At 44.0% G+C, this 21,065-nt stretch overlaps 1 protein-coding gene across 6 annotated transcripts in view; it reads right to left on the bottom strand.

Moving 5' to 3' along the window:
* The window catches only part of SRGAP2 (SLIT-ROBO Rho GTPase activating protein 2), a 272,060-nt gene that overhangs the window by 113,049 nt on the left and 137,946 nt on the right, over positions 1-21,065 (bottom strand). For all 6 annotated transcript variants that reach the window (XM_075529477.1, XM_075529462.1, XM_075529489.1 and 3 more), the window contains exon 4: positions 15,056-15,218. In XM_075529477.1, the coding sequence (XP_075385592.1) occupies positions 15,056-15,218 (163 nt within the window). The remainder of the gene's footprint in view (positions 1-15,055; positions 15,219-21,065) is intronic.

Raw genomic sequence — 21,065 nt, 5'->3', positions numbered from 1 at the left:
GTATTAGTTACAATGATTATTATTTTTATTAATGCTGTGGAACGTATACAAAACTGGTACCAGTCAGATTCCACACTGTTAGTGTAGTTTCTCCTGGGAGTAATGAATTTTTGCCAACTACTACCTATTTGCCTGGTGCTTGCTAAGTTGTCTTAGTAATCCTCTTCTTTTCTCAGAGAAGCAGCTTGCAGTCACGTGTGAGACACAGAGAAGGTAAAAAGTCACTTGTCTGGAATTATCTATTAGTGTTCAAATCAATGGCTGAGGTGGAACCAAATATAACATGGTTGCTGCTGCTGGCCGCAGCACTGGTCGTGATTCACAGCGACCACCTCACCAATGTAGGGTAGAACTGCCCCAGGGCCGCCATCTTGCAGAAGCAGGCCTGCCTCTGATGTGGAATGTGGTGAGCTCGAACATCTGACCTTCCAGCTAGCAGTTGAGTGCTGTTTGGAACCCCCAGGGACTCCTACTAAACAGCAGACAACTTTCTATGGCATGAGGGAGAGATGTGGCTAAAATGGTGAATCCAGACCGTCACCACCCTGGTCTAGGAGTCAATCTTGCAGCAGTATTAATGAGCTAACTAGATACTATGTATTTCCAGATGTGAAGTCACATGAAGTGCCTAACATCTCCTCTTATGCAATCTTGTAAAAAATATTCAGCATGAATCCATTTGACCTTTAGAACTAACTTCCGATTTGTAAAACTATGAGAGATGTAGAAGCAATACAATATGACAAGGAGAAGCATCTAGACCAATCTAGAAGGTGGGGCACCCTACAGAACAACGAGCTAGTGTTCTCGCCCCCACCATAAGGGAACAGTACTAGACTAAAAGGAACTTAAGGGACATAAAATGCCTGTGTCCGGGACATTGTTCAGGCAATGAAGGAAATGTTGCTATGGCCTGGGCATAGAAACCAGTTGAGATTAAAGTATACTGACATGAAAAGGTGTCATCTTGACAAAAACAGCAGATTACAAATTAGTATGTACAATATAGTCAGTGTTTTCAGTATCCTATATTTTGCTCTTTGTATTTTCTAATTTTCTATAACACAGGAGTATTATATAAAATGTAAAGGCTATTCAAAAGAGTACGGGAGTGAGGGAGGACAGGAAGAAGGGTGAGAGTGAGTGAGCGAAGAAAGGAGGAGAGGGAAGACGAGCAGGTTTTGAATTCAGTGTCTTACCAAAGGTAGGGCTGTAAATACAGGTGGCAGTCCTAGAGGAGGGTGATGCAGTGGCAATGCCAACCTCACCTCCTTCTTGCCTTCCAAAAAAAATTCTTTATCAAACTATGGTTTAATCTTCTCAACTATACTATAAACAACATTATATCCCTATCAGCATTCCTCATAAGAGCCTCAAAGGGAAAGCTACTCCAATGCCATTCATGGTAGAAGAGCTAAAATACAGAAAACGGAAAGTCCTTTTCAAGAATTCCTCAGCTGCAGAGAAACAGGGACAGCTGGTCATTCTAGATGCTGCCCGCTATCACTCACACATTGCTATCAAGTCCATTCTGACTCCTGGTGACCCTACAGGACAGGGTAGAACTGCCCCTGTGAGTTTCCAAGACGTCTTTACGGGAGTAGAAAGTCTCCTCTTTCTCCTGATGAGTGGCTGGTAGTCTTGAACAGCTGACTTTGCAGTTAGCAGCCCAATGCATAACCATTACACCAGCAGGGCTCCTACTATAGGGGAGACAAAATTTGGAGTTCCAGCCTCGTCAAGTTAAAAGACTTCATATACATCTCAGGCATTCCAGAGACACTCCAGGAAGGCCATGTCTTACGTGTAAAAGTTATGTATCAGGCCTCAGGGTAAAACCAAACTAGATTCACTCTCGCAAAGCATAAATTCAAGTGTCCTCAAACTCAGGACAATCAGTAGGTTAATTAATTGCTTGCTAAAACAAAACATATCCCCTTCAGAGGTGTGGAGGGAGGGTAAAAGGAGCTGATACCAAGGGCTCACGTGGAAAGAAAATGCTTTGGAAATAATGATGGCAACATATATATAAATGTGCTTGAAACAACTGATATATGGATTGTCCTAAGAGTTGTAAGAGCCCCCAATAAAATGATTTAAAAAATTGTTCAAAAATGACAGTAAAAATAAGAGCAATGTAGGCATTTCAGGAAAAAAGGCAAAAAAAGAACATGCACATATACAGTTCAGTGATTTTTTTAAACTGAAAACAACTACATAGCTAGCACCTAAATATTGAAAAGATACTGAAAACATGGACATCGCACAAGCCCCTCTTTTGTGTTTCCTTCCAGTAATTGCCTACTGAAGAGAAACCTCCTCCCTGACTTCTAACAGGCTCTATAAATATTTACCTACTTAAAGGAATCATATAAACCCACTGCTCAGTTATTCCTTTATGGTTAGGTTCCCAAGAACAGGTTAAGTGAAAATCGGCACTATGCAAAACTGGAGAATGACCACAGCAGATCACAAAAGAGGGTGACCTTAGTGCTCACCTGCTAAACGACATCACTACATGATTGCAGAACCATGGAGAACCATAGCCCAGCCAAGCTGACTCATAACCTTAACCATCGCAAACAGCAGCATTACTCTTACCTGACGCGCGTCTGTATGCTCGTTAACATGCAAAATTGTCAGAAGATAGGTCTTTACTGCTTTTATAAATGTGAAATGTCAGAGAGCGACACAGTTGATAAGAGAGGAATAGGTCTAATATTCTTTCAGCAATTTAAATTTGGCATTTCTTTGTTTTCGACCTTCCATTGTTTCTGATAAGAAATTAGCACTAATTCTTAACTGTTGCTGCCTTGTTGTAAATAGTGTTTTTGGGCTGCTTTGAATATTCAGTTTCCATTGTATTTGTCCTGCTTGAATAAGTACAATATTTAGGGCCTGTTACAGTTTGTGCATGGCATTCATAGTAGGAATTTTATAAAATGTTGCTGTTATTGGTATTATTATCATTAACCCCCCCCCCAAAGTTTTGGGAGGTCCAAATCAACCCCAAAATGCCTAAGACCCTGAAACAAGCCCTACACAATGTGGTTTTAAGGTCATTTTAGAGCCTGACATGTGTTCACAGCGTTAACTCGAGTATTTATGACTGAATGAACTGTCATTTTAGGGTCATCTTCAAAAACAAGGGTGTTCCCGCATACTTTTGTCTTCTGGCAGCTGCCTTTTCTTTCTTATTCTTCTTTTGTGTTTCAGTTGCTCTTCTTCAGATTTTCTCTTCATCTTTCCCGTGGCTTCCAGGGCTCTAAGCTATATTAAGTCTTTGGTGGTTCTAAACATAGCACATTCAGCTCCTGTGAGAAAGGCACCCAGATATCTAAGCACTGAAACACCAAAAAGGCAAACATAAACTAACCTAGGACTGCAGGCATCTTTGAAGCACATTCCCTTTGAGCTGAAATCTTCCGCAGTCCAAAGCAAGCCTGGACCACCCAGAGAGAAACCCCAAGGGAGAGGATACAGATGCCGCTGACCTACTGTCACAGAAACCAAAGCTGAACCACCACAAACAGCACTAGCTGCAAAGTTCCCCTCAGTGTTGGCTTTGGCAGCAAACCTGACGTCTCTTATCAGCAGAGATACCTTTGAAGTAGCTGGCAGCCTTCCATCTCTTCCTCCAATAAGCTCAGCTACACATCCTATTTTCTCCAAAGAAGATCTTTTTATCAGATATGAGAGAAGAAAGTCCAATTAATCAGGACAGACTCTGCTACCCACAAGATGAATTGGGTAACCAGGACAGCTATCTGTGAAACACTGAGCGATCTTGTTAGAGGCTATGTTATAATGCAGAGGAAACTCAGTCGATATAAAATAAACAGCAAAAACCAGATCCTAAATTAAGTGGGAAAGAGAAAGGGTTAGGTCGGTCATCTTACATTGCTTAAAGATGCCTATGAGCTAACTCCTTTCTCAAAAAGCCAGAACCCAGGGAAACCACCTTTCGTACCGAATCAGGGATAAGCAACTCGATGACCATTGTCAGACATCTCTCCTTTTCTTATCTGTGACAGTCACGCCATTAAACAGGTCTGCTTACAATAGTATCATCGTCTCGCCTCATAAGCATCTTTGAGTCCCAGGAGCTGGACTCCAGAGTACCCGTGGGAAATCCTAAGCCAGCCCGAAAGGGATAAACAGGAAATTTCCTCCTCCCTCTTTCCCTGACAGAACCATTTCCTCGGTATGAAACGACAGGGCTGGCTGGGGCCTTTCCGGTGTGACAGATGCACTAATGGTAGAGGACAAGTTTAACACCTGGGGGCCCAGGGTAAAAGGACCAATCGAGTCTATTACATTTCTTGCCTAGCAACCTTCTTGCATTATTTGAAACCAAGTTCATTCCCCCTTGCCTGGCAGAAATAAGAAGGAGACCATGATAAGCTGTCTAGAGAAACTAGCCAAGATGCTTCACAATCCTGTCTATTGCAGCGGCAGACATGCCTCATATTATAGTGCGACAGGAGCAGATGGCTTCAGATGGCTTCTGCAGGGGAAACAACAGAGTACTGTGAGCAATGGGCCTCAACCCAGGGGTCCTAATCCAGAGACTGAATCAATTGCACTGAACTGCGGCCCTGAAATTGGTGTGTTTCAAGATCTTTTATAGTAAGCTTATTGAGGCCTAATATACATACACTAAAAAAAGTACACATTTTAAGAGTATGGTATAATGCGTTATTTAAATGAACAAATCCACAGCCCACCATGATAATCAAGATCATATAACATTTTCATCACCCCCAAGGTCACTGGTGTGCCTTTGATGTTAACACCTCCCAGCTACCCTCACCTCTGTCCCCAAAACAAGCACTGATTTTGCCTCTTCTCACTACACAGTAGATTTACCTGTTCTAAAATTTCTTATCAATAGGACAATACAGGATCTATTCTGTTGTGCCTGTTCCTGTGATCAGCATGCTGGTTTTTCAGTCTATCTGCATTGCTCTATGTTGCAGTATTTGGGTTCTTTTTATAGCTCGATAGTATTCTACATGGAAATATCACAATTTTTTCCTGCAATTCATCTGTTGATGGGCACTTGGGCTTTTTTCCAGAGCCCGTAGGTTCTTTCAAAGTCTGTGGATGCTTACAGTTTTAGTTCTAATTCCGCCTGTGGTATATTATAATTCTGGCCTCTAGACGTGTGTCTATAATCCCATTTAGAGGGGGTCTCTGCTGTGCAAATGGACATGATTAAGGTGGGAGTAAGTCTCTAATTTAGTAAAGGGTGTGAACTAAATCACACCTTTTGCTTTCTTGGGGGTTCAGTCTGCGTAAAGACAAAACCCACACCTCGAGGCGGAGATCAGAGACTGAGGCAAGGAAACCATGGATTAGAATGGAGGAGCAATGCCGAGACTAAGGGGCTGCAAGACAGAGGGACAGGTGGGCTTCCTGGCTCACGAGGCTGGCAGAGGCCAAGGGACCTCTTGGCCTAGAGGCTGTAGACCAGAGCGAGGCTTGGTTGTTGGCTAAGAAGAGGTGTTGAACTGAACCAAGGCCTCGATCCTTATTGTTGACGGATTCCCTAACAAATCCCCATAATTGTGAGTATTGTCTGGGCGTTCTGTGTGGCCATTGCAACAAATGATTGAACTGAGCAGAGAAGCAGAATGCCATGAGAGGGATGGTTGGCATCAGAATAAAGTTAAGAATTGCAGCCTAAACGCCCCCCCCCCCCCGCAGATTCCCTGCCCCTCAGATCGAAACATTGGTCTGGGTGTGTGGAAAAAGGAAGAAAAGCAAAACGGAAGTGGACTTGGATCCTTCAGTGACATACACAAGTTCATTTCAAACACAGGCAAGAAAAACGCAGCAGCAGCACGCAGGGAGGGGACATGTCCAACCCTTGCCTCCTGGCAACAGAGAAGACAGAAGAGGTCAGAGAGAGTCCCCGCGCTGCCACAGACTGCCTGGATAAAGTATTAGCCTCCTACTGCAGCTTCCATAATTCACATGAGCTTGGTGGCTTAAAACAAAACCCTTTTGGTCCCTTACTGTCTGGTGGTGAGAGGTCTAGCAGCAGCTTCACTGGGCCAAAACCAAGGTTGTGCCTCCAGAGGCTCTCCGGGAGATTCTGCTTCCTTAACTTCCGCAGCCTCTAGAGCTGCAGTCCTGGAAGCGTGCTCCGTCCTCCATCTTCCAAGCCAGAGGCATCGCATCTTCTGTTTGTGCCTCTGCTTTCTGTCACATGGCCTTCTACCTATAATCTAGTTCTTTCTTATAGGGACACTTTAGGGTCCTTCTGGGTAATCCAGGATCATCTCCCCATCTCAAGAGCTTTAACTGCATTATGTCTGCAAAGTCCTTGCAATATATGGTAACATTAAAAAAATTCTACATTTTGAGTGAGCAGTATTCAGCAAAAGCTATTCTGAATATTAATATACAAACCATCGTGTGACGCTATGCTTTCATTTATTCCTAGACATACCCTGGTACCAGAGCGGCTATGCTTTGGGCTGCTAATCGCAAGGTCGGCAGCTCGAAAGAAAAAGCCACTCCACGGGAGAAAGAGGAGGCTCTCTACCCCTGCGGAGTCCCAGTCGCAGAAACGCACAAGAGCAGTTCCACAATGTCCGAGAGCGTCCTTGTGAATCACAATTGACTTGGTGGTGGTGAGATGGTATGTGTATATTTAACTTAGTAAGAGATTAAAACATTTTTTAAATAGTTGTATTATTTTACATCCTCACCTGAAATGTGTGAGCATTCTATTACTCCAAATCCTCACAAAATTCGGTAGAGTCATTTTGAATTTCAACTATTCTAGTGAATCGATAATATACAAGTCAATCCTTACAGTTTCAATTTGCATTTCCCTGAGGATTATTGGGCATTTTCTCATCGTTTGTGTACCTTCTTTAGTGAAGTGCCTGCTCAAACCTTTTAACTAATGTTTTTAAAACAGTCACTTGTCTTCCTCCTTGTTGATTTCAAAGTTCTTTAGATAACTTGATATAACTACTTCGTCAAATGTCTGTATTGTGAATATTATTTTCTCTTCTATTGATATTCATTTTTCTTAACAAGATCTTTCCAGAGCAAAAGTTTATTTTGATGCCCAATTTATCATTATTTCTTTTCTTCAGTTTATGCTTTTTGTATTCTAACAAATCCCTGAAAAGTCATCTATGTAAAATCACAGTAATTCCTTTTAAACACACCAGATCCATGCACAGGCAGGAGTCAAGAACGACTGGGCCACAGGGTAGCTGAGTTCACCCGAGTTTCCACCGAAGAAACTTACGCTACCAGAAATAAGATAGGAATTTCATGAGCCAGACTTTGGGGGAAACAGGAAAGGAAACGGAGAGACGGTCTTAGGACTATTTGAATAGGGCAGGCATCTAAGCTTAAGCATGAGCAGCTGTTACGGGCTAGAAGCGGGCACAGGAAAAGCCACGCCATAGTCTAGCTAAAGTGAGAGGAGGGAGAGAAAACAGGATTGTGCCTTCCTGCTGGGGGAAAAAACCATCCAATTTTATTTCAGTCCAGCCTGACAAAGTAGGCAAAATCATTTCTCCTTTCGGTGGGATTGTGTAGAACATGCCTCTCAGAGTGCACATGTAAAGGGGGCAGGAATGAAGGGTGTGCTTCCAAAAGTTCCTGGAGAAACAGAATGAAAACAAACAAGCAAACAAAGAAACCAAAAGCCCTTTTCCACGAACTTTTTGAAGGCCCCGTGCAGTGCCGGGAGTCAAACTTGGCAGTGTTTGGCCACCGTCTTTTGAAGCCGCTGCAGTCAACAAATGGAGGTGGCAGCAATAATATTTGCCTACACCTTGGTTCCAACTGGGATTACACAGACTGAGCTTTCATCACCCAAAAGGGGATGTCAGAGCACCAAATAGGCTCAGTTTTCCCTGCAGTCCTGGACAAAGTAGCTCTGTCTCGGTGGACAGGAGGCTACTCTCTCCAGGTGTTATATTTAGCTGAAGGAACCCTCCATTATAACCTCATGCAACATCTAACATGAGTCCCGGCAGACACAACCACAAGCCAGAGCCAGCAGGGAGCATCCCTTTAAGGGGCTTCAGCAGCAGAGAGGGGCCAATTGTACAGCTACCCTGACACCCCCAAATTAGCTGCATTAGCAGTGAGTCAGATTTTGGGGCCAGCTCTCCTATTTAATGAGTTCTTTGCGTTTCCCTGCTTACTAAAGATTCTCCCCCTGGGGGCGGAAACCTACTCCCTAATGCACTCCCAACTTCCTGATGCTTGCCCAACACCTTGTAGGAGAAACAATCCAATGTTATAAAATACTTCAATACCTTTTAAAGATTTGTGTGCAAGGGAAAAACTCAAAACGCCCCTGCCATCAAGTCCATTCCAACACACAGCGACCCTGTAGGTCAGCGTAAACCTGCCCCCACACTCCCACCCTTTTGAGACTGTAACCCTTGACGAGAGTAGAAAGCCCCATCTTTCTCCCACAGAGTGGCTGCTGGTTTCAAATTGCTGATCTTGCAGTTAGCAGCCCAAGCATAACCCACTGCCTCACCAGGGCTCCTTGTGCAAGAGAGAAGGCTAGGCTAATTCTCTAAGAAATATACCTGGATTCCATGAACAAGCATAAGCAAACCCTACGTCCCTGCTACACTGCACGTCATACCTAGATAATCTGAGTAGAGCTGCCTGACAGACTGAGGGTTCTAGAACCACATGGCTGGATTTATATACTAGGCTCAGTTTCTTCAGTCAGAAAAGGAGTTGATCACAGTGCCTCTAAAACCCAGCAAAACAGCTGACAAGGCAGTTCAGAACACATGGCCATTCATGGGTTTACAGTTTAGAACTGAGTTCCATAGGGTTTGCTTGGCTACTCTTATGGAAACAAATTGCTAGGCCTTTCTACTGCATGCCAATGGGTATGAACCACCAACCTATCTTTAATAGCCAAGACCAAACTGTTTCTGTTACCTAGCGACCTAAGCGTTAACTATCTTCTAGTTATTTTAAGGAATGAATGAGATGGTGCATGTTAAATCAGTACCTGACAGAATAAAAGGCTCAAGAATATTAACATTATTATAACTTTCATCAGTTGAATCATTAAATTTTATAGATTAGAAAAGGAATTAAAAAGAAGAAAATCTGTGACTTTTAACAGTGACAAACAGATTGAAATTCACACCAACCATGAATGTCCACAAGGGAGTACCTCCCCCCAAAACGTAATTTTTTTTCAAAGCTATGTATTTACATTTTTTTAACAAAACAACCTTATCACCTTCACCATTACACTTAATACATATTTCAAATCTGCGATTTCATTCTTGGAAACATTTTTCGAACTCATCTGTTTGGATGGCTGCAGCACCTCCCTCATTTGTTTTTTTCTTGACCTCGCCTACATCGTCAAATTGCTGGTCATTATATATAAAACCCTTGAAATAAGAAAGAAAACAGAAAAACAATACCTGAAACTCTGAGCACGAAACATTTCCTTGGTTGATAAGACAGTAGCCTTGAGACATAGTCTCACTCCTTTAAGGAATTTGCTCATCAATTACGAATATTCTTATCTCTGAGACTGCTATTTGCCTTCCCTGGCTTAACAAAAGAAGCAGAAGTCCCCAGCCTAGGATACTCATGTTATCAGAGAATTACAGAACATTAGATTAGAAAGCTCTGTATGGAAATCACAAGGAGCCCTGGTTAAACACTAAGCCTCTAGCCAAAAGGTCAGCAGTTCAAACTCACTGGCCTCTCTGCTAGCAAAAGACGTGGCTGTATGCTTCTGCGAAGATGTTTTACTTTATTTTTTTTCCATTGTGAATTGAATCAAGGTTTACAAAACAGATCTGTTTTCCATTCAATAATTCATACATATTTTTCCATCTTCTGGATTGAGGTATAGCATCACTTACTCCATTTCCTTTCCATGTATCCCTCCTCTAATCCTGTTTTACTCCTAACCTTGAACTCTACACCCTTGGGTAAATGCTGGCCTTTTGATCTCCCGTGGGAAATGATTCCAAGTTGTGTGTGCCTTACTGGTGCTTCTGTCCCCTGATATAACCGGCTATTGTTTGGATGAAAATGGAGCAACAGGAAGGAACTAATTTGCAGACTGTGGGGGTTATGTAATCTGGTGTCAATTTGAGGATTAAGAGTGAAGGGGTGGAGTTTAGCCTGCCAATCAGATCACAGCTTGATGACCTCATTTGGAGGCGCAAAAGAGATAAACAGCTTGTTGGAGGAGGGACATAGGCTCACTCCCTGAGAAACTCTCTATTGACAAGACAAATGGGGCTATGCTGATTGCAGTGAGAGTCCTGGACCTGGAGGAGCCACGTGGAGACCCACGCCAGTTCTGAAATGCTTCCACCGTTACTGGATCCACAAGACTATCCACCCACTGGCCTGTGATCTTCCTGCATTCAGCATCATAACATGTTTTTTGAGTCTCAAGAGGCATTTATAGATTGGTGTCAGGCATACGGGCTAATATCGGGCTTATGGGCTTGATCTGGACTGGGCTGGGATGTTTTCTTAATGTACTCTTTATATAAACCTTTCTTATATACATGTGTCTATGAATTTGTTTCTCTAGTCTACCCAGTTTAACACAGAGACCTAACAGGTGACTAAGAGCCATAGTCTTGGGGTCCCACAGCCTCCATCTGACTAGTAAGATGATTCTGACTTCTGTTCCACATTTTCCTCCTGCTGTATCCAGGACTTTCTAATGTGGTGCCTCTCAGAGCCTCCATGAAGACTGTTGCCGTGGGACAGAGTGAATTCTGACTTGGAGCAAGCCAACAGGACAGAGCAGAACTGCTGCCTAAGTTACAGTCGTTACGGGAGCAGCTTGCCAGGTTAGCAGCCAGCACTGAACCATTGGGCCACCAAGGCTCCTTCCCTGAAGACTCCAGCCTTGAAAAGGCTAAGAGGAAACTCTACTCTGGGGTCCTTATGAGTCCAAATGGCAGTGGTTCTGGAGATCCTATCAGAACCTGAGAAAAGTTACTCCCTGTTTACAGCCGAGGAAGCGGAGGCACAGAAAGGTGAGGTTATTGTCCAGAGTAACAACAGAGCTGAGCTTAACAGGAAGTATCTCATGGAAATGGCCTCTGCTCTCATTGCACAAATTAAGTCCAGGAAACCTTCATATAACTGGTGGGATAACCAGGCACATTCCTTAGGTCTCTTATCTGATTCCTACTTCTCATCCAGTGGGATCCTAATTCCTCATGTGAAAGACACTCTATAAACGACAACAAAAGTGAAGAATTGGAGTGTGCTCAAGTAGAAAGCAAATGTTTTGAGAATGATGAGGGTAACAAATGTACAAATGTGCTTGATACAATGGATGGATGGATGGATTGTGATAAGTGTTATATAAGTCCTCAATAAAATCATTAAAAATAAGAAAAAGAATTGGAGTGTGGAATGTTCCTTTTGTCTATTACTAGAAAGCTCAGCGTTTCTCCTTCATCCCAGATAATTAATCAACTCTTCTATCTACCAAGCCAGCCTTGACTTCAGAATTCTCTGCCCACATTGCGACCCCAGGGGAGTAGAGAATGGAGATTATTCATCCTATGGGACAGTAAACACTGACCATTCCACAATACCATGCCTATCTCTAATCAACTATCATTTAATTGGTGGAAAGTTAAAAAAGATTAAGAAGCAGTCCTATGATCTACAATGATTTATAATAATTTGGGTCAATCTTATAAAACAGGTTGCTGGCGGCCATCTAGCTCAGAAGCGACAAAGTCCACATGGAAGAACACACCAGCCTGTGTGATCGATTGGTCCCGAAGGGATCAGTTACCAGGCATCAAAGAACAAAAAATCATATCATTGACTGCACACCTCCATGATAGGATCGCTGAAGACAAATGGGTGCATAAGCAAATGTGGTGAAGAAAGCTGATGGTGCCCGGCTATCAAAAGAGATAGTGTCTGGGGTCTTAAAGGCTTGAAGGTGAACAAGCGGCCATCTAGCTCAGAAGCAAAAAAGCCCACATGGAAGAAGCACACCGGCCAGTGCGATCACGAGGTGCCCAAGGGACCAGGTATAAGGCATCATGCAAAAAAAAAAAAAAAGATATAAGTGTGTGTATGTATGTGTATATGTATATTTGTATATGTATATATATACCGTATTAAATGAAGGGGGAAGTGCAGAGTGGAGACCCAAGGCCCAAGTGTCGGCCAATGGAGATCCCCTCATAGAGGGGTTTAGGAGAGGAGATGGGTTAATTAGGGTGCGAGGTAGTACCGATGAAGAACACAGCTTTCCCCCAGATCCTGGATGCTTCCTCCCCCCAACTACCGTGATCCGAATTCTACCTTGCAGGGCTGGATAGGGCAGAGGCTGTACACTGGTACATATGAGGGCTGGAGGTACAAGGAATCCAAGGTGGATGATACCTTCAGGACCAAGGGTGTGAGGGACGATGCTGGGAGAGTGGAGGGTGAGTGGGTTGGAAAGGGGTTACTGATTACAAGGATCCACATGTGACCTCTTCCCTGGGAGAGGGAAAGCAGAGAAGGAGGGGGAAGGGAGACTCCGGATAGGGCAAGATAGGACAAAATAACGATGTATAAATTACCAAGGGCACATGAGGGAGGGGGGAAAGGGGAGGGAGGGGGAAAAAAAAAAGAGGACCTGATGCAAGGGGCTTAAGTGGAGAGCAAATGCTTTGAGAATGATTGGGGCAGGGAACGTATGGATGTGCTTTATACAATTGATGTATGTATATGTATGGATGGTGATAAGAGTTGTATGAGTCCCTAATAAAATGTAAAAAAAGAAAAAAAAACAGGTTGCTGGCTGAGAGAAAACAAACAAAAACACACACGTTGTTTTCTCCTATTTCTATAAAGCATGAAACAGAGCCGAGTCAATGTCTTCTGTTAGGCGTCAGGACAGTGGTTATCCTTGAAGTGGGGCTGGGCGTTGGAACTAGAAGGGAGCATGAGGGAGAGTTAGTTCTAGGGCTCTGTAGTGTTTCTCCGTCTGGGAACTGGCTATCCAGGTATGTTCCGTGTGTGGAAAAGCACTGAGCTGTATTCTTAGAACATGTGAGTTTTTTTTCAATGAAATATACACACAGCAAACAAACCTGTGAGAAATAAATTCTTCCACATAGAAACACAGTTTGAGGTCAACCTGGGAGCACGACTAGGAATACCCTTCATTCATGGGAAGGCTTTCCTTCTGGAGGTCCAATTGCACACACCATGCACTTAGACCTTCACAATGTGACTGGCGCCTGGTGTGTGGAGCCAGGAGCAATCCTGGCTTTGCTGTCTGCCTGCCATCAGCCTCAAGGTCTGGATCTGGAATGGTCATCAGAACTAGCTCACCTTGGGTCTTCTCTAGTCTTCTAAGGCTGAGAGGAAAGGGAGCTGAATTATGGAGCAAGGTCTAGATGTCTGGCTATCTCACACAAGGGTTTCCCACCGATGAACAGAGAACGGAGGAGGGAACCGCCAGGTGATCCCCTTCCTTCTTGAGAGAGTGGTTGTCAAGGTCAAGGAGAACAGTTGCAGTGGTATCTGACTACTGTCAAGGTTTTGCCTGAGGAGGTTTTCATTTTAGTCGCACACATGTCACCAAGTGCTAAAGAATAATTCAAACTGCTGACAACCAAGCTGAAGCAGATGCTGGAAAGCAGGGAGGAGACAGCAAAACTCATCCTCACCGTGAAACAAAGTGTGACCCCCACCACCGCTCAGCAGGGCCACCACAGACAGACAGGGAGGCTCTGGGAGGTGCTAGCTTTTGCTTCCTTCTTTGTCACATGATCGTCCTCTCAGTATCCTGCCACTTGGAGACAGGGAGAGCTCCTTCAGGGATGCAGTTATACAGGAGGGAGAGTCTAAATCTATTCTCTTCAGGCTAGTAAGAAAATAGAAGAAACTGGGCTCTAATTTTTTTTTTAACCTAGATCTAGAAAGCTTCTTAACAGTAAGAATTATAAAACTTATCAGCAATCAATAGCAATAGATGGTTATATCCCCCACAATCTTATTTACCAGGCGTAAATTTTAACACTAGGTTTTGTTCAATGGAAACCAATGAATTCTATCCGGCCCCTATTATCCCCTTTCTACTTCTAACTCACAGGGAGATTACTTGCTTCAGAAAAGTCATCTGGGGCTGCTACTTCTTGAATGCCAGACACACTACACCTTGAACAATGATGGAGAATGTGGGTCACCATTTGCCACCAAGCCCAAGAAGAACCTGGTTCCACCACTGATGAGTATGGTAGATTTGGGAGAAATTCCTGATGATTCACAATGTGTTGCTATGTCCCTAATTAAATGAATCTACCTTCACCCAAGGATTTGTGCTGAACGACTAGACCCAGGAAGCACTGGAGGACCCAAAGGAAAAGAAAAACATGTCAGGGTACGAACAATCAAACGGCGGAGCCCAGCCTGGCCGAGATGAGAGTCTGGAAGGAAGTGAACAGACAAGCACGCAAGGACTGCCTACACGAATTAGAAAACACAAAATGATGCGGAAGCCCCTGAACTTCAGTAACTCCCCATTACCACCTGCCCACGGAAGCAGTCGTTATTCACACAGGCAGACTCCGAGTCAAGGTGCCAGCCCCTGGACTGCTCCTCGCAAGCAGTCCCTTCGCAGGGCTCTTCACAGCTCAGGGCTTCTTAACCTTTTCCCACGCATGACCCCTTTTCGCCTGGGAAAGTTGCAGCATGCGCCAGCGCAGCCAGAAATGCCTCGGGTTCATTATGCCTTTGATTTTGAATTATTTTTTGGTGACTGTGTCTCCAGAAACTTTTACCGTCGCCAGATTTTTCACAGCCCCCACATTCAGATTAAGAAGCTATGAGTTCACCCAGAAAGAAATGAATTCATTTCTTTTTCCCCACCGTATATGGAGAAATGTTCATTCATCCCCCCACCCCCCGGGCCTGTGGTGAGGACTGACCAGGCTCAATGTCGTTTAAATCAAGCAACAAAACGATCCTTTTGCTTATTTACAAGTTTGCTTCGTGACTTCAGCCCAGAGCTGTGACCAGGAAGCCCGGGTACCTTTTTAAAGAGTCTTCCCGAGTCCTCGCTGACTTGGACAAAGCGAGGAATGATATTGTTCAAGTAGATGTCACTCAGGGTGGTGTGGTCCCGGCTCTCTCGCTTCACCTGGTTTAAGAGGAGATTCCAGCAGTTGACTGGAGAGAGGACATTCTGATCCTTCCTGCAATGGAACAAAAGAGGAGGGTAAGAGTCAACGCAGTTAAATAAGCAAAAATCTACGCTCATAGTCTACTGTCACAAAATCACAGGAAGCAAAGTCAAACCAGAAATGAAGATAGCTTGCCTCTTGAAACTCCAGTTTAGGTTTTCTCCTTCTCTGAAAACTCCCGAGGGAAACAATGTGAAGGAAAAGAGGGCGAGGAAAAGAGGGAAGAAGAAGAGAAGCAAGAGTATCTGCTGAGCATCTGTTAGGTGCTAAGAACTTGCTCAGTGATTTATATGCATGTTCTCATCGAAGCTCCATCACTTTGTTGTATGAAGAGTCACCATCATGTCCATTAGACTCATTAGACAACTGAGCCTTGGAGAGATTGTCCCTTGCCCAGTGTTAAGTAAGAGGGGGTCAGAGTCTAGAACCACAGTTCTTTGTTGTCAACCAGAACAGGTCAAGGCTGCCTGATTCCAGAGTCAATAGCTCTGCCTACAAAGTAACGTGGTCTTGTCTTTAGTGACAATACCCCTAGGGTGCTAGAGACTGCCCTTCCCACAAATTTATCAGAATCCACTCATGGCTAACAACAATGGTTGACAGCAAGAACAAGAAAGCAACCTGGAGGCATTTGCCATGAAAACCAAAACAACATCAATAAAAACTATTCAAGTCTGTAGAAGGGGATTTAGATGCCAAGAAGCAGCCATGATCTCACAAAGAGCACAAAGCATGGGGGGGGGGGAGAGCACTAATTCCTCCAATGGGATGGCTCCAGCGGAGCAATAAAGAGCCGTGCTCGATGCTCTTTGCTAAGGAAAACACTGGGACCCAAGACAATGACCAACTACCTCTCTGTTCACAGCACTAATTTAAGCAATGAGAAGTTTCTCGCTTGGAACTTGAATTTCTTTGTGGAGAGAAACCAAAAATATGGGTTATTTGTACTACTTACCAAGGCCTGAGAATGAGCCGTTTACTTCAAACTCACAGCAGCCAAGATGGCAGATATTATTAACCACAGTCAGAGAAGAAAATAAGACTAAGAGAGGGCCCCACAGCTAAAGGTGGCAAGCTGGCATGCGGAACCAACCAGGGATTGCAAACACGAGTGCTTTGTGCAGTTACTGTGTGACAACCTGTTCGTTCCCTTTGCCTTCTCTTCCCTCCAGTTAGTCTTTTCATGCCAGAAAATTGGGTGAGAAGGGCTGGTTGCTTAAGGCAGCAATGTCCCGGTCCAGGACTAGAGGCTGCCAGCCTCTGTGATTGGTATTCGTAGATCGCAGAATGGAACTTCAAAGGGCTTTTCCGATTCTTCAGTGAAGTGATGGTTAACAATTACACCAGACCTACTCCGACTTGAGAACACACCACACCAATAAATCAAAAATCTGTCAAATCCACTCCAAGAAGCCACATCCAACCAAGGAATATTAAAGTCCTAATGGAAACTTCTCCGTTCCTCTCCTCTCTCTAAGGCAGTGGTTCCCAACCTTCCGAATGTCACAACCCTTTAATACAGTTCCTCATGTTGCGGTGACCCCCCCAACCATAAGATTATTTCCGTTGCTACTCCATCACTGTCATGTTGCCACTGTTATGAATCGGGCCACCCATAGGTTGAGAGCCGCTGCTCTACGGGCATCACATTGCTGCGGGTCGCACTGCTTCACAGTTACATGCTTATTATGTGCCAGCCACTGAGCTAACATGATGCTCAGCTACCTTTCCATGGAAATTGAAAGAGAGGGCAACATTCTAGCTAATTAAAAGATATGGCTATAATTTTGGACAGTTTCAAGTGGCACATAATTCACATATCATATAATTCAATAGTTCAATCACATCAAGAAGAGTTAGACAATCATCACCAAAATCCATTTTAGAACATTATTAGCTTCCTATTTCCCCCCAAACCTTCCCTGCCACACCCGCAAGGAACCATTAATCCAGTGACTGTCTCTATAGATGTAACTACCCTGGATTTCATACATAGGAAAACATTTAAAAAACAAACTAACAATAAAAACAAAGTAAAACAGATGGAAACCTCAAATTGAAAAATATTAAATCTGAGAACAAATTTAAATGGATCATAAGGGAGATCAAATGATGGGGTGCTAAAAAGATATGACAATATTAATGTACTCTTTCCAGACTGTCTAGCATCTAAAGGACATGAACAGGAAACAGTCCTAAATTCCAAATGGTGAGAGACTGAGCACCATGCAGTGACATTTCATGTTCCCATTTGCTAGAAAACCTCCAAATTGACTCCAAATCCCTTTCCGTTACAAAATTCCAGATAATCCAACAGATATCTTTAGATACCTGTGTCCCCAGCAGCCACGGAACACACTGCACAATTACACTTGCTTTTTAAAAAGCTAGGTCTTTGATTTACAGTGGGTTTTAATGTGTTTATGATTTCGAGTGAACAGAGGTTGTGGTCTCTATTGGTTGGAACATAGGGCTGGTGAGTTCTTTTCTCAATTAAAAAAACTGTTGTCCAGCTGATTCTGACTTTTTGACTCCTAGTAAGTAGAGTGGTTTCATGTTGGGCTGCTAGCCACAAAGTCGGCAGTTCACAACCTCCAGCAGAGGCTCCAAAGGTGAAAGAGGAGACGTTCTACTTCCCTTAAGAGTGAGTCTGGACACCCACAGGGCCAGTTCTGCACTGTGCTACAGAGGCACTCTGAGCTGCCATCAACTCTGCAATCGACCTGCCCAAGGCAGCACAGCATTTTATTTGACTGCTACTTCCATGGTGTTCCAAATAAAACAAAACTCTAGGCCTCTTTAATATTCTCCCCATGTCTTATGATGTAGCTTATTGGCCAGTTGTAAAGATTTTTGTTTTCTTTTATGTTGAGGTGTGATCGATACTGAAGGTTGGAGTCTTGGTGCTTCAAGCCCTCTTCACTTTCATGAAAGCAAGCTTACATTCTCTGCATTTCACAGATTATCAGTGAGTCTTACTCCAATCCCGGCGCAAAATTCTTTATATAGTTCAGCTCCTCATAGTATTTGCTCAGCACAATGAGTGAATGAATAACGTGAGAGGATAGAAGTCCAACATACACCTTTCCTGATTTTAAACCGTACAAGTAACCCTTGTTCTGTTTGAACAACTGCCTCTTGGTCTATGTACAGGTTCCACATGCACACAATAAAGCGTTCTACAATTTTCCTTCATGACATTATCCATATGTGTTAAGGTCCACATAATCGAATGCCTTTGAATAGTCAATAAACAAGTAAATATCTTTCTAGTGCTCTTTACTTTCAGCCAAGATCCATCTAATCACTGTAACGAGATTCTCAGCACACGCCTTCTTCTGCCTCTGGCTTGAACTCCTAGCAGTTCCTTTTCAAGGTGCTGCTGCAACAGTTTCTTAATGATCTCTGGGGAAATTTTACTTAGATGCGATATTAGTATTAATGATTTCGCTCAACAATTTCAACATGCTGTAGGATCACCTTGCTTTGGAGTGGGCACACACATACGGATGTCTCCTCGTCAGACGGTCAAGTAGCTGCCCTCCAGATTTCTTGGCGCAGAGACTGAATGCCTCAAACACCGGATCCAGTTTCTCAAACATTACAGCCAGTCAATTCCCGGAGTCTTAGGGCTGCTTTGATTTGGTTTTTGTTTTTGCCAATGACCGAAGCCTTCAGAGGAGCTCGGGCTCCTTCCTCCAGCATCACAGGATCTTCCTTTGCTACGTCCGGAAGTGGTAGAATGATGATGGATTCTTTTTGGTACAGAGACTGTGTCTTCCTTTCTTCTTCAGCCGATGCTTCCTGTGCCATACAGTATTTTGCCCACAGAATTCTTCAAAGTCCCCTTTGTGAATTTCCATTTGAAAGGTAAATTTATCCCTGCAAAACACTGCTTTGACCGGCTTCATATACTGAGATGCTCTGTCAAGTTTCTACTTTGAAAAAGGAATCTATGGCTTTCAAAACAAGCAAACAAACAAGCAAGCAAACCGTTGCTCAGTCCTCTGCGTGTGTCTTTTAGGGTGCCCCGTCTGTTCTAGCATCACTCTACCGCGTCATGCAATCGCCTGGTTCTCTGAGTTTGTGCACTCTCTCAGACCTAGCTCTCTTTTCAACCGAGGTCTTTTAATGAGCGCAATGATTTAATTTTGGACAGAGGTGGGACAGATGAGGGGATATGTGAGGAGAAAAACACACATTTACGGCACAGACAATTTCCCGGCCAACATGCATAAAGGCAGGGTTAGGAACAAGCTCCAAAGAGGAAACACACTTCAAGCTGGAAAAGAAGCAAGTCGACGAGACGTGATTTCAGACGGCGTACAGTGAGGTTCTGCTGGAATGGCTTCCTGCCGCGGCGACTTCAGGGCCTTATTTAATGTGGGGGCTGCGAGAGCCAAGAAGACTTCGTTTGGTTAAGAGATTGAAATTTGTCTTTATATCTTTTCCATCTATCACTTGTTTGTACAGTCTCTTTACTTTCCCTGCCCCCAGAGCCTTAGGTTGTGTGATATTTGGACATTGAAAGAGGAGGGTCTGCATCCCTTAGGAATGCGTTGAACAGCTGCGAACCTCCTCAAACTTTAATCCCTAAAAAGCAGACAAAATAGCCACTCGTATTTTTCTTACTCCAATTGTTTTTTCAGGAGGACGAACAAGAAAACATAATACTGTTCTCGAGAAGGGAGGGCTCTGGAGTCTAGAGAAAGAGACCCGGAAAGTCACGGCTGGCTGAGTATCTGCAGAAGAGATTATCAGCACAAATGCTCGGAGCGAGATAAACCTGCGAGGCTGAATCATTAACTTCAACACATTAGCCTAGTTTTTCCTCCCTCAACTTAGACTATTTATGGATGTTCAAGAAACTTAGTGACAAATGCTCAGAGGGATTTCTCTAAAATATCTAGGGTGAAGAGGGTACTCTATAGAAGTCCAAATCGACCCTTTGTTAACATGGCTTCTCCCCGGCCCACATTCCCTCTGGTCCATCTCCAGGAGCCCTGATGGGGGAGTGGGTTCTGAGTTGGGCTACTAATCAAAAGGTCAACAGTGTGGATCCACCAGCTGCTGCACAGGAGAAAGATGAGGCTTTCTGCTCCCGTCGGTAAAGTCTTCCTGTCTCAGAGACCCACAGGGGAAGTTGTACCCTGTCCTACAGGGTTGACATGAGTCAGCCTGAACCTGATGGCAGTGAGTTTGGTTGGTTTTCTGGTCTCCTCAGTAGCCTTGTCTAGAAAAAGAGCTCAAAAGCACAGGGTTGAGCTGTACACTACGGGGACATCTCCTGGCCTTAGGTATTGTACAGTTAATAGTTGCTACGTAGCACACATGGTTAAGTGCTCAACTTGGAGCCGAGGGTTGGTGGTTCAAAACTACCCAGCAATGTCTCCGATGTTAGGCCTAGTGATCTATTTCTGAAAGGCCACAGTATTGAAAATCCGATGGAGTACACAGTTCTCCTCTGCACGCATGGGGGCGCCAGGAGTTGGAACCGGCTCAACCACAACCAGCAACCATGGCGTGTGGTTAAGCCAGTGGAACTCAAGGCACCACTGAGGCACGGTGGGCGAGGCTTAAACTGCTACGCTGCTCTATTGAAGCAGCGTGCCCCTTTTTGGACCTCCAGTTTCTGACTTGTCCACCTCATGAGGTTGCTGGGTGGACCAGATAAAACAGAAGAATCATGTCAACAATAAAGCCCTATGCAAATGTGAGGAAATGTTATTATTTTTATTTCCAAACAAACTTGGACTCAGCTTTCATCAATTTCCAACATGGTCTTTAACCAGCCCTGGGCCAGGGCCAAGAGCTCAGTCTGCTGAAAATGCACAGCCCTCTGCAAATAATGACTGGGAT

The sequence above is a fragment of the Tenrec ecaudatus genome, chromosome 1, assembly GCF_050624435.1.
Source record: "Tenrec ecaudatus isolate mTenEca1 chromosome 1, mTenEca1.hap1, whole genome shotgun sequence".
Lineage (NCBI taxonomy): Eukaryota > Metazoa > Chordata > Mammalia > Afrosoricida > Tenrecidae > Tenrec > Tenrec ecaudatus.
The sequence above is the reverse complement of the archived record's forward strand: the minus strand, read 5'-3'. Positions and strand labels throughout refer to the sequence as shown.